This window comes from Pseudophryne corroboree, chromosome 3 (assembly GCF_028390025.1).
Source record: "Pseudophryne corroboree isolate aPseCor3 chromosome 3, aPseCor3.hap2, whole genome shotgun sequence".
NCBI lineage: Eukaryota > Metazoa > Chordata > Amphibia > Anura > Myobatrachidae > Pseudophryne > Pseudophryne corroboree.
In genome coordinates this window covers 83,807,298-83,819,485 of record NC_086446.1, presented here as the reverse complement: position 1 = coordinate 83,819,485, position 12,188 = coordinate 83,807,298, and the positions used below count along the sequence as shown (strand labels likewise).

Sequence of the window (12,188 nt, the reverse complement as noted above, 5' to 3'; positions counted from 1 at the left end):
GTGAAAGATAATTATTGCTTAAGATGTGGGATGAGGAGTTGTGATAGAGGTGTTTTAAAACTGAGATGAAGCCGTCTGGGACACCGAACCTACCCATGACATCAAATAGATGTTTCTCTATCGTCCTAGTGGATGCTGGGGTTCCTGAAAGGACCATGGGGAATAGCGGCTCCGCAGGAGACAGGGCACAAAAAGTAAAGCTTTAGGATCAGGTGGTGTGCACTGGCTCCTCCCCCTATGACCCTCCTCCAAGCCAGTTAGATTTTTGTGCCCGGCCGAGAAGGGTGCAATCTAGGTGGCTCTCCTAAAGAGCTGCTTAGGAAAGTTTAGCTTAGGTTTTTTATTTTACAGTGAGTCCTGCTGGCAACAGGATCACTGCAACGAGGGACTTAGGGGAGAAGAAGTGAACTCACCTGCGTGCAGGATGGATTGGCTTCTTGGCTACTGGACATCAGCTCCAGAGGGACGATCACAGGTACAGCCTGGATGGTCACCGGAGCCTTGCCGCCGGCCCCCTTGCAGATGCTGAAGTAAGAAGAGGTCCAGAATCGGCGGCAGAAGACTCCTCAGTCTTCTAAAGGTAGCGCACAGCACTGCAGCTGTGCGCCATTTTCCTCTCAGCACACTTCACACGGCAGTCACTGAGGGTGCAGGGCGCTGGGAGGGGGGCGCCCTGGGAGGCAAATGAATACCTATTTTGGCTAAAAATACCTCACATATAGCCTCCGGAGGCTATATGGAGATATTTAACCCCTGCCAGAATCCGTTAAGAGCGGGAGACGAGGCCGCCGAAAAAGGGGCGGGGCCTATCTCCTCAGCACACCGCCATTTTCCCTCACAGAAAGGCTGGAGGGAAGGCTCCCAGGCTCTCCCCTGCACTGCACTACAGAAACAGGGTTAAAACAGAGAGGGGGGGCACTAATTTGGCGATATGCTTATATATATATTAAGATGCTATAAGGGAAAACACTTATATAAGGTTGTCCCTATATAATTATAGCGTTTTTGGTGTGTGCTGGCAAACTCTCCCTCTGTCTCTCCAAAGGGCTAGTGGGTCCTGTCCTCTATCAGAGCATTCCCTGTGTGTGTGCTGTGTGTCGGTACGTGTGTGTCGACAGGTAGGAGGACGATGTTGGTGAGGAGGCGGAGCAATTGCCTGTAATGGTGATGTCACTCTCTAGGGAGTCGACACCGGAATGGATGGCTTATTTAGGAAATTACGTGATAATGTCAACACGCTGCAAGGTCGGTTGACGACATGAGACGGCCGACAAACAATTAGTACGGTCCAGACGTCTCAAAAACACCGTCAAGGGTTTTAAAACGCCCGTTTACTTTAGTCGGTCGACACAGACACAGACAGGGACACTGAATCCAGTGTCGACGGTGAATAAACAAACGTATTCCTTATTAGGGCCACACGTTAAAGGCAATGAAGGAGGTGTTACGTATTTCTGATACTACAAGTACCACAAAAGAGGGTATTATGTGGGATGTGAAAAAACTACCATAGTTTTTCCTGAATCAGATAAATTAAATAAAGTGTGTGATGATGCGTGGGTTCCCCCCGATAGAAAATTATGGGCGGTATACCCTTTCCCGCCAGAAGTTAGGGCGCGTTGGGAAACACCCTTTAAGGTGGATAAGGCGCTCACACGCTTATCAAAACAAGTGGCGGTACCGTCTATAGATAGGGCCGTCCTCAAGGACCAGCTGACAAGGCTGGAAAATATAATAAAAAGTATATACACACATACTGGTGTTATACTGCGGCCAGCGATCGCCTCAGCCTGGATGTGCAGAGCTAGGGTGGCTTGGTCGGATTCCCTGACTAAAAATATTGATACCCTTGACAGGGACAGTATTTTATTGACTATAGAGCATTTCTATATATGCGAGATGCACAGAGGGATATTTGCACTCTGGCATCATGAATAAACGCGATGTCCATAACTGCCAGAAGATGTTATGGACACGACAGTGGTCAGGTGATGCAGATTCCAAACGGCACAGTATGGCCGTATACAGGAAGAGGACTTGTTTGGGGTCGGTCCATCGGACCTTGGTGGTCACGGCAACTGCTGGAAAATCCACAGTTTTTTACCCTAAGTCACATCTCTGCAGAAAAAGACACCGTCTTTTCAGCCTCAGTCCTCTCGTCCCTATATAGATCATATCTGCCCAGGGATAGAGGAAAGGGAAGAAGACTGCAGCAGGCAGCCCATTCCCAGGAACAGAAGCGTTCCACCGCGTCTGACAAGTTCTCAGCATGGCGCTGAGACCGTACAGGACCCCTGGATCCTACAAGTAGTATCCCGGGGGTACAGATGGGAATGTCGAGATTCCCCTTCGCAGGCTCCTGAAGTCTGCTTTACCAAGTCTCCCTCCGACAAGGAGGTAGTATGGGAAAAAATTCACAAGCTGTATTCCCAGCAGGTGATAATTAAATTACCCCTCCTACTACAGAAAAGGGGTATTATTCCACACTATATTGTGGTACTGAAGCCAGAAGGCTAGGTGAGACTTATTCTAAAAAATTTTTTTTGAACACTTACAAAGGTTCAAATTAAGATGAAGTCACTCAGAGCAGTGATAACGAACCAGGAATAAGGGGACTATATAGTGTCCCGGGACATCAGGGATGCTTACCTCTATGTCCCAAATTTGCCCTTCTCAAGGGTACCTCAGGTTCGTGGTGCAGAACTGTCACTATCAGTTTCAGACGCTGCCGTTTGGATTGTCCACGGCACCCTGGGGTCTTTACCAAGGTAATGGCCGAATTGATGATTCTTCTTCGAAGAAAAGGCGTCTTAATTATCCCTTACTTGGACGATCTCCTGATAGGGGCATAGTCCAGGGAACAGTTGGAGGTCGGAGTAGCACTATCTCGGATACTGCTACAATCAGCACGGGTGGATTCTAAATATTCCAAAATCGCAGCTGATCCCGACGACACGTCTGCTGTGCCTAGGGATGATTCTGGACACAGTCCAGAAAAAGGTGTTTCTCCCGGAAGAGAAAGCCAGGGAGTTATCCGAGCAAGTCAGGAACCTCCTAAAAACAGTGCATCATTGCACAAGGGTCCTGGTAAAAATGGTGGCTTCCTACGAAGCAATTCCATTCGGCAGATTTCACGTAAGAACTTTTCAGTGGGATCTGCTGGACAAATGGTCCGGATCGCATCTTCAGATGCATCAGCGGATACCCCAATATCCAAGGACAAGGGTGTCTCTCCTGTGGTGGTTATAGAGTGCTCATCTTCTAGAGGGCAGCAGATTCGGCATTCAGGATTGGATGCTGGTAACCACGGAGCCCAGCCTGAGAGGCTGGGGAGCAGTCACACAAGGAAAAAATTTCCAGGGAGTGTGATCAAGTATGGAGACTTTTCTCCACATAAATATACTGGAGCTAAGGGTAAATTTATAATGCTCTAAGCTTAGCAAGACCTCTGCTTCAAGGTCAGCCGGTATTGATCCAGTGGGAAAAACATCACGGCAGTCGCCCACGTAAACAGACAGGGCGACACAAGAAGCAGGAGGGCAATGGCAGAAACTGCAAGGACTTTTCGCTGGGCGGAAAATCATGTGATAACACTGTCAGCAGTTTTTCATCCCGGGAATGGAAACTGGGAAGCAGACTTCCTCAGCACGACCTCCACCCGGGAGAGTGGAAACTTCATTGAGAAGTTTTTTCCACATGATTGTAAACCGTTGGGAAATACCAAAGGTGGACATGATGGCGTCCCGTCTGAACAAAAAACGGGACAGGTATTGCGCCAGGTCAAGAGACCCTCAGGCAATAGATGTGGACGTTCTGGTAACACCGTGGGTGTACCAGTCGGTGTATGTGTTCCCTCCTCTGCTTCTCATACCTAAGGTGCTGAGAATTATAAGACGTAGAGGAGTAAGAACTATACTCATGGCTCCGGATTGGCCAAGAAGGACTTGGTACCCGGAACTTCAAGAGATGCTTACAGAGGTCTTATGGCCTCTGCCGCTAAGAAGGGACTTGCTTCAGCAAGTACCATGTCTGTTCCAAGACTTACCGCAGCTGCGTTTGTCGGCATGGCGATGGAAAGCCGGATCCTAAGGGAAAAAAGGCATTCCGGAAGAGGTCATTCCTACCCTGGTCAAAGCCAGAAAGGAGGTGACCGCACAACATTATCACCACGTGTGGCGAAAATATGTTGCGTGGTGTGAGGCCAGGAAGGCCCCACAAAGAAATTTCAACTCGGTCGTTTCCTGCATTTCCTGCAAACAGGAGTGTCTATGGGCCTCAAATTGGGGTCCATTAAGGTTCAAATTCGGCCCTGTAAATTTTCTTCCAGAAAGAATTGGCTTCAGTTCCTGAAGTCCAGAAGTTTGTCAAGGGAGTATTGCATATACAAACCCCTTTTTTGTGCCTCCAGTGGCACTGTGGGATCTCAACGTAGTTCTGGGATTCCTCAAATCACATTGGTTTAAAACCAGTCAAATATGTGGATTTGAAGCATCTCGCATAAAAAGTGACCATGCTCTTGGCCCTGGCCTGGACAGGCGAGTGTCAAATTGGTGGTTTTTTCTCAAAAAAGCCCATATCTGTTTGTCCATTCGGACAGGGCAGAGCTGCGGACTCGTCCCCAGTTCTCTCCCTAAGGTGGTGTCAGTGTTTCACCTGAACCAGCTTATTGTGGTGCCTTGCACCTACTAGGGACTTGGAGGACTCCAAGTTGCTAGGAGTTGTCAGGGCCCTGAAAATATGTTCCAGGACAGCTGGAGTCAGAAAATCTGACTCGCTGTTTATACTGTATGCACCCAACAAGTTGGGTGCGCCTGCTTCTAAGCAGGCGATTGCTCGTTGGATTTGTAACACAATTCAACTTGCACATTCTGAGGCAGGCCTGCCACAGTCTAAATCGGTTAAGGCCCATTCCACAAGGAAGGTGGGCTCATCTTGGGCGGCTGCCCGAGAGGTCTCGGCATTACAACTCTGCCGAGCAGCTACGTGGTCAGGGGAGAACACGTTTGTAAAATTCTACAAATTTGATATCCTGGCAAAAGAGGACCTGGAGTTCTCTCATTCGGTGCTGCAGAGTCATCCGCACTCTCCCGTCCGTTTGGGAGCTTTGGTATAATCCCCATGGTCCTTTCAGGAACCCCAGCATCCACTAGGACGATAGAGAAAATAAGAATTTACTTACCGATAATTCTATTTCTCGGAGTCCGTAGTGGATGCTGGGCGCCCATCCCAAGTGCGGATTATCTGCAATACTTGTACATAGTTACAAAAATCGGGTTATTATTGTTGTGAGCCATCTTTTCAGAGGCTCCGCTGTTATCATACTGTTAACTGGGTTTAGATCACAAGTTGTACGGTGTGATTGGTGTGGCTGGTATGAGTCTTACCCGGGATTCATAATTCCTCCCTTATTGTGTACGCTCGTCCGGGCACAGTACCTAACTGGCTTGGAGGAGGGTCATAGGGGGAGGAGCCAGTGCACACCACCTGATCCTAAAGCTTTACTTTTTGTGCCCTGTCTCCTGCGGAGCCGCTATTCCCCATGGTCCTTTCAGGAACCCCAGCATCCACTACGGACTCCGAGAAATAGAATTATCGGTAAGTAAATTCTTATTTTCCAAGACACAAGGTCAAAGGCCTTCTTGGCATCAAGAGAAAGGATCGCATGATGATCCGGTGCCCCAGATGACTCCAACCATTGCATAGTAGCAAGGACCTTTCGGACATTGACCACTGAATGGCGACCAGCAATAAACCCAGACTGGTCGTCATGAATGATAAATGGCAAAATAAGTTTGTCTATCCGCTAAAATTTTGGAAAATAACTTATAGTCCGTATTTAAAAGCGATATAGGCCTATAAGAGCCAGGGAGTTCTGGGTCTCTGCCCGGTTTACTCAAAACTGTCAGCAAAGCAGTATTGAAATAAAGAGGCGGCATAGCACCAGAAAGAAGGGAGTTAAAAACCATAAGTAGGGAGTCCTCTAATTTAGGGCCTAGGATTTTATAAAAATCATTGGAGAGACCATCAGGGCCAGGGGCCTTCCCCGTCTTAAGATGACTTATAGCCTGTCTAAGTTCCTCAATGGTAATGGGTGCGATTAAAGAATCCGCCTGGGCAGAGGAGATAAGAGGTAATGTGACGTCCTTCCAAAAATCAGCCCTATTGGATTCATCTGTGAGTTGAGGGGAATATAATGCTGAGTAAAAAGAATGAAGGACAGTAGAAATCTCCTTCCCCTTCCTAACCAGGTCTCCCTCGGTTGTCCGCAAGGCTTTAACAACTGTAGGATGCCGGTGCCCTCGTAGTAAACTGGACAGCATTTTGCTAGATCGATTACCGTAACGATGAAATTTACAGCTGGAGTAAAAAGTCTTTAGATTCACATTCTGAAAGCATAGTGTCAAATGCTATTTTACTTGAGAGATATTTATCCTTATGAGCAGAAGTAGGATCAGTAAGAAACGTATGATATGCATCCGACAGAGTGGTTTGCAGCTCAATATAAACCGCACGCTGAGATTTTTCTCTATGTGCACAAAAAGATCAAATATCCCCACGTATGACAGGTTTGAATGCTTGCCAAAATAGTAACGGAGAGTCTAGTTCACAATCCCCATTGTTACATTTATAATTGCTCCAGGAAGCTTCTAAAGCAGAGCGGAAGGTTGCTGAATTAGCTAAATGTGATGGGAATGTCCATTGCCTATAGGGACCCCTGTCATGCTGCAAAGAGAAACTGAGCCATGTGACTGCGTGATCTGAAAGACAGATAGGTTCAATGGAGGTGTCAATAATCCTAGTAAAGAGGGACTCAGAAATTAATAAATAATCTAACCTGGAGAGGGAACCATGTGCTGCCGAGAGACAGGTATAGTCTCTTTCCACAGGATGAGACGCCCTCCAGGCATCAATCACATGTAAATGTTTTTGAATGTATGGGATACCTATCTTTGGGGCTTGTTTCTGAGTCAGTCGGGATGTGGATCTATCAAGCATGTGAGAAGATACAAAATTAAAATCCCCTCCTAGCAGTAGCGGGGCAGTACCAAAGGCATGTAGCTTAGTGATTATACGTAAAAAGAAAACACTGGAATACACATTAGGGGCATATATGTTGCATAAAATCAATCTGGTCTGGTCTAACGTCACATCGGCAATAGCATATCTGCCTTGAGGATCAATGCTGGAGGAATGTAAGGTAGTGACAATAGCTTGTCTAACTAGAATAACAACACCCCTAGCCCTGGAGAAATAGGGTGCCGAAACCAATACTTTCCAACGTAATGTATTTAACTTTTCAACCTCAGGAGGGAGCAGGTGCGTCTCTTGTAGGTAAACCACATCTAAATGCAGTTTGTTGAGGTATATTCAAATCTTCTTTCGTTTGATGGGGGAATGGAAGCACCCAACATTAAATGTGCCTAATTTTAGACTCGTCATAATGACGCAATGGGAAAACAGGCATGTCAGTCTGAAACCCTTAGTCTATTTCTAATAACAGTAGGATTGAAATTAGATACCATGGAGATACCCAACACAGGACATAGTAGAGAGGGGAAAAGGGGAGAAAGAAGGAAGGAGGGGAGGGGGGGGGGGGGGGGTAAACAAATACAAACACAAAAACCACATAGGAATGCAGGACCAAAAACGGACACACATTCCTACACCATAGGCGTATAACAACAACCGGTATCAAAATCGTACACGGCAACTAATCCGTGTACAAATCAGAAGAGGAACAATATGGGGTGCTCTAGGCATCCCCTGGCTCTAAAAGAAAATAATACAGTGAAAACAATACAGTGGACCATCCTAAAGTAGCAGTACACTGCAGGCTAGCAGCATTGCAGTGATTTAATACATGGGCGCGAAGCCTATAGTATGGTAAGCTGATTGATACATCACCCAGTAAGGAAATGAGTAAAGTATCTCTAACAGCAGAGATTCCAACAGGGCCAGCTATAGTATTATACAGAGAGGTAGATAAAACGGAAGGCAGACCCATAAGGAAAAAAGCATAATATAGCAGCTTTAACCTCAATCAGACATATATGAGAGCCAAAAAATAGTCAGCATTGGGAATGACAACAGGAGAGATTAAATGTCAGCAAATATTTGCAGTGCAAGAGCTATAAATCATGGGTAGGAGAGCAAGCAGCAGGTGTAGCATACGGATCCTCTCCAGAGGACTCCAGGAGGTATCCTTCCGCATCCGCCACAGTGAAGAAGTCCTTGAAAGATGAACCGTCAAATAAGCGGAGGCGTGCTGGAAACAGTAGTGCAAATTTCCTATTTGCTTTGGCTAGCCTGGTACAAAGTGGAGAGAATTCTCTCCTAGTTCTGGATACTTCAGACGAGTAATCCTGAAATATGGAGATGCGGGAACCCTCCCACTGCAAGTCCCTGTGACGCCTGGACGCTGTCCATATAAGTTCCTTATGCACAAAGCTGAGGCACTTGAAAATCACAACACGTGGGCGACTGTTAGGTGCAGTGCGAGGAGGACCCAATCTATGTGCCCGCTCAATCACAATCCCAGTGCAAGAGTCAGTAATGTCCAGCAAATCTAGAAGCGATATTTGTAAAAAAAAGTAAATAATGCAGGACCTTTCATGTCCTCAGAAAGACAGAGGATACGTAAATTACATCTTCTTGAGCGATTTTCCAAATCATCGATCTTTGTAATCAACTGGTAGTGTGATTTTTGCAGAGCTGCATTATCGGATTTCAAAACGGACACATCTTGAAAAGTTTCTCCCAAGCGCTGTTCTGTGGCCCCCACTGACTTAGACAACTGTTTCATTTGTGATTTAACGTCCAGCAAAGCCTGTTGCCATTTAGCAGTATGCACCTCCATTATAGGCCCCTTGGCATCCTGCACCGCGTGGACCACATCTGTATATGTAACCGGAGACCCAGGTAACTGACCTGGGCAATCCGCTGACTCCAGTGATATCAAGGGCGCCGTAGTGGTGCAGCTGGGAGAGGCCACAGACACATGCTGAGGAGGAGCGGCGGCCATCTTGGGTTCTGGGACCCGCTTCTCAGCCTTGTTACGCTGCACTTTTGGGGGCATAGAGGCGGACAACAATTTGTCCATATAGCTCCCTGGGTGTTCCCCTTCAATTTAAGGCCAAAAGCGCCGCTGTCAGTATTGGGATGCTGGCTCTAGGAGGTCCGGTAGCCGGGGCTGCCAGAGAGCCCTAGTGAGAAGCGTCTCCTCACATAGATGCCGGAACCGGAAGTCTTAGTTTGTATTTCAAAGAAAATGTTTGTCCACCAAAAGGCCTGCTAATCGACACCTGTCCCTTGCTGGAGCTAAGACAATTAACATCACATCCTATGGCGCATACTATTAAATATACTCTGCTTTATGCACCTATATCTGCAGACCAGCTGCAGTGCTTTACAGCAATATATTTTTAAGTACATGTATTTTACACATAAATACACTTTGTGCAATTGACACCAGGCTTTAACCCATGCAGCAGCTGGACCTGCAGTCCCAGCTCAGTGCTGCACATATACTTAAATACATTTTTACACGCCGTTAATACATTTACATACAGGGTACCTAGCGCCTATGGTTCATTTGAAAATGGCGCAGCAGCATGAGGGTTAATCCGTTTAGTGCCGTGGCGGCCCTTTTCCCCATTGTGGGTGGGGGTCTCCGGCCATATCTTCATTGGAAAATAAACTAGTTGCAAGTAAACATTCATATTTCCATATGTCTTTTTATTGTTTGCAGATAAAATCGGGAATACCTCAGAGGAACATCTCATCTTCTCTCCAAATGATGAAATGAAAGCTGATGACCCCACACAACATGCTCAAGGAGAAAACATTATTAACCCGATTATACATCCAGTACATCACAGTGTGGATACTTTTTCTGATCTTGAATATCAAGAGGGAAATTCTCTTTATAAATCAGATATCAGTACCTCTGTTACAGCTCTTGGAGTAGATAAAGTATTTCCCTGTTCTGTAGATCTCAAATATTTTACAAAGAACGCAAAGCATGTTACCCAAACAGCTAAGACTGGTCAGAAGAAGTCTTTTCTATGTACTTATTGTGGAAAATGTTTTAGATTCAAATCGTCTCTTGTTAAACATGAGAGAAGTCACACAGGGGAAAAGCCATTTTCCTGCTCCGAGTGTGGGAGATGTTTTACACAGAAATCACATTTTGTTACACATCAGAGACTTCACACGGGTGAAAAACCATTATCATGTTCTGAGTGTGGGAAATGTTTTACACGTAAGTCACATCTTCTTGTACATCAGAGAAGTCACACAGGTGAGCAAACATTTTCATGTTCTGAGTGTGGGAAGTATTTTATTCATAATTCATCTCTTGCTAGACATCAGAGAAGTCACACAGGTGAGAAGCCATTTTCCTGCTCTGAGTGTGGGAAATGTTTTACACATAAAGCACATCTTATTAGACATGACAGAACTCACACAGGTGAGAAACCTTTTTCATGTTCTAAGTGTGGGATAAGCTATACACGGAAAACAGCTCTTAATACACATCTGAAAATCTGCACAGGAGAAAAGCAATTTCCATGATCTGATGGAGTTTTGACAGTGTTCATAATGGTGAACGCATGGTCAGAGTGGAGTTACCTGTGCAGACCCTGAAACACACCCCCTATACCTAAGTGACTAAGCTATCATTTCTATATAATGCTTTGGGCCTTGCAAACCTTTTCTGACCTCTGGATTTATATGGGGGACTTTTTGGTCTGGACTTACTCTGCCTAATAACTATGGATTAGGCATGTCAAGTCCAGACCACTAGCCAGATATACAGGTTTTCATGTCTTTAGACGAGAAAGGAGTCTGAGGTCAATAACCGTAATCAATGAGGTTTGTAAGGTTCAGAGCAGTATCTAGAAATGGAGCTTAATTACCTAGTACTAGTCAAGTCCCTCCTTTATAGGTATAGGGTTGTGTTTCAGGGTCTGTACAGGTAACTCCACTCTGCACATACATTCGCCGTAAATTTTGCTTTTCCATTCATATTCCTGGACAAGAATGTTAAACACACAGTATCCATAACCCCTGGGCAACTTCTTAAAGGAACATTGTGGTACTGTGCCAGTCATATAACACATTGTGACACTACACTACTCCTTTCCAAGCAAACTCCAGGTGCTCTAGGTTAGCTAGGGTGTTTTCTAGGAAAACACTGTAGCGTACCATTTCGTATGCAGATACAGTCAAGGTCGCACACAGAATATAGGAATGTTGAATATCATATTAATCTGCAAAAGCTGATGGGAATAAGATGCATTTTCGGCAAAAAAAAAAAAAGACGTCTGGCGCTAACGGATTTGCACGGGACCTGTCAGCTAACTCATGCCAGGCATCTCCCGCTGTGTAGCGTATTGAGACCAGATGTATGAGGACAAATCTGTAGATAAAACATCAAATGGTTTGACTATAAAGACGTCCAGCCTGAATCTCAAATACTGCGGATGGTGTTTATTCATAAATTGCAGGAGAGAAGAATTGTTCCCCACTCTTACTGATGCGTTTCACAACAGGCGTATAGTTATCAAATTGAGAACATGAAAAAGACTTTGTTAAGCTGCTTGTGCATCCTATTTGCGAATAAGACACATTTTAATCGAAAAAGTCGCAGGAAAAGTGCTTGGCGCTACCAAGTTTAGAAAGGCTGTTTAATGCGCAGGGAGGCCAGATGTAAAGTGGAAACATCTGTACTGTCCCATATTCAGCACAGTCGTCTAGGAGGGACTAGATCGGAATGAAGTTCTGGTATATGTATGTGGGATTTTTAAACTGCAGATTTTTTTAAAGTTTGTAAATTGAGCCATGAATAAATGTTAACAAAACTTTAAAATAGAATTATGCAGGTTTCTCCCTTCTGTTTCCATTTCTTCAAAGACTGCATTCCGTGGGGCCTGTTTTCTACCACACATTAGCGGAGAAGCAGAAAAAACATCCTCAGTCAGCGGACAGCTGCAATTCCATTCACATCACACTCACCATTGAATGATTTTTCCAGTATGTGCAGTCTGTGCGCAGCCCAGGACTTACTCCTACAGTGCGATCAGAACGGGCTGATCGGGACCGGAGCTGACGTCACACACCCTCCCTGAAAATGCTTGGGCACGCCTGCGTTTTCCCTGACACTCCCAGAAACCCACAAACGGCCTCTT

The 12,188-nt window shown here is 45.6% G+C and overlaps 1 protein-coding gene across 3 annotated transcripts in view; it reads left to right on the top strand.

The window, feature by feature from the left end:
- Positions 1–11,874, top strand: part of LOC135057064 (oocyte zinc finger protein XlCOF8.4-like) — a 48,386-nt gene extending 36,512 nt beyond the window's left edge. For all 3 annotated transcript variants that reach the window (XM_063962960.1, XM_063962961.1, XM_063962959.1), the window contains one exon: positions 9,749–11,874. In XM_063962960.1, the coding sequence (XP_063819030.1) occupies positions 9,749–10,572 (824 nt within the window). In that variant the 3' untranslated portion in view covers positions 10,573–11,874. The remainder of the gene's footprint in view (positions 1–9,748) is intronic.
- Positions 11,875–12,188: the final 314 nt, after the last annotated feature.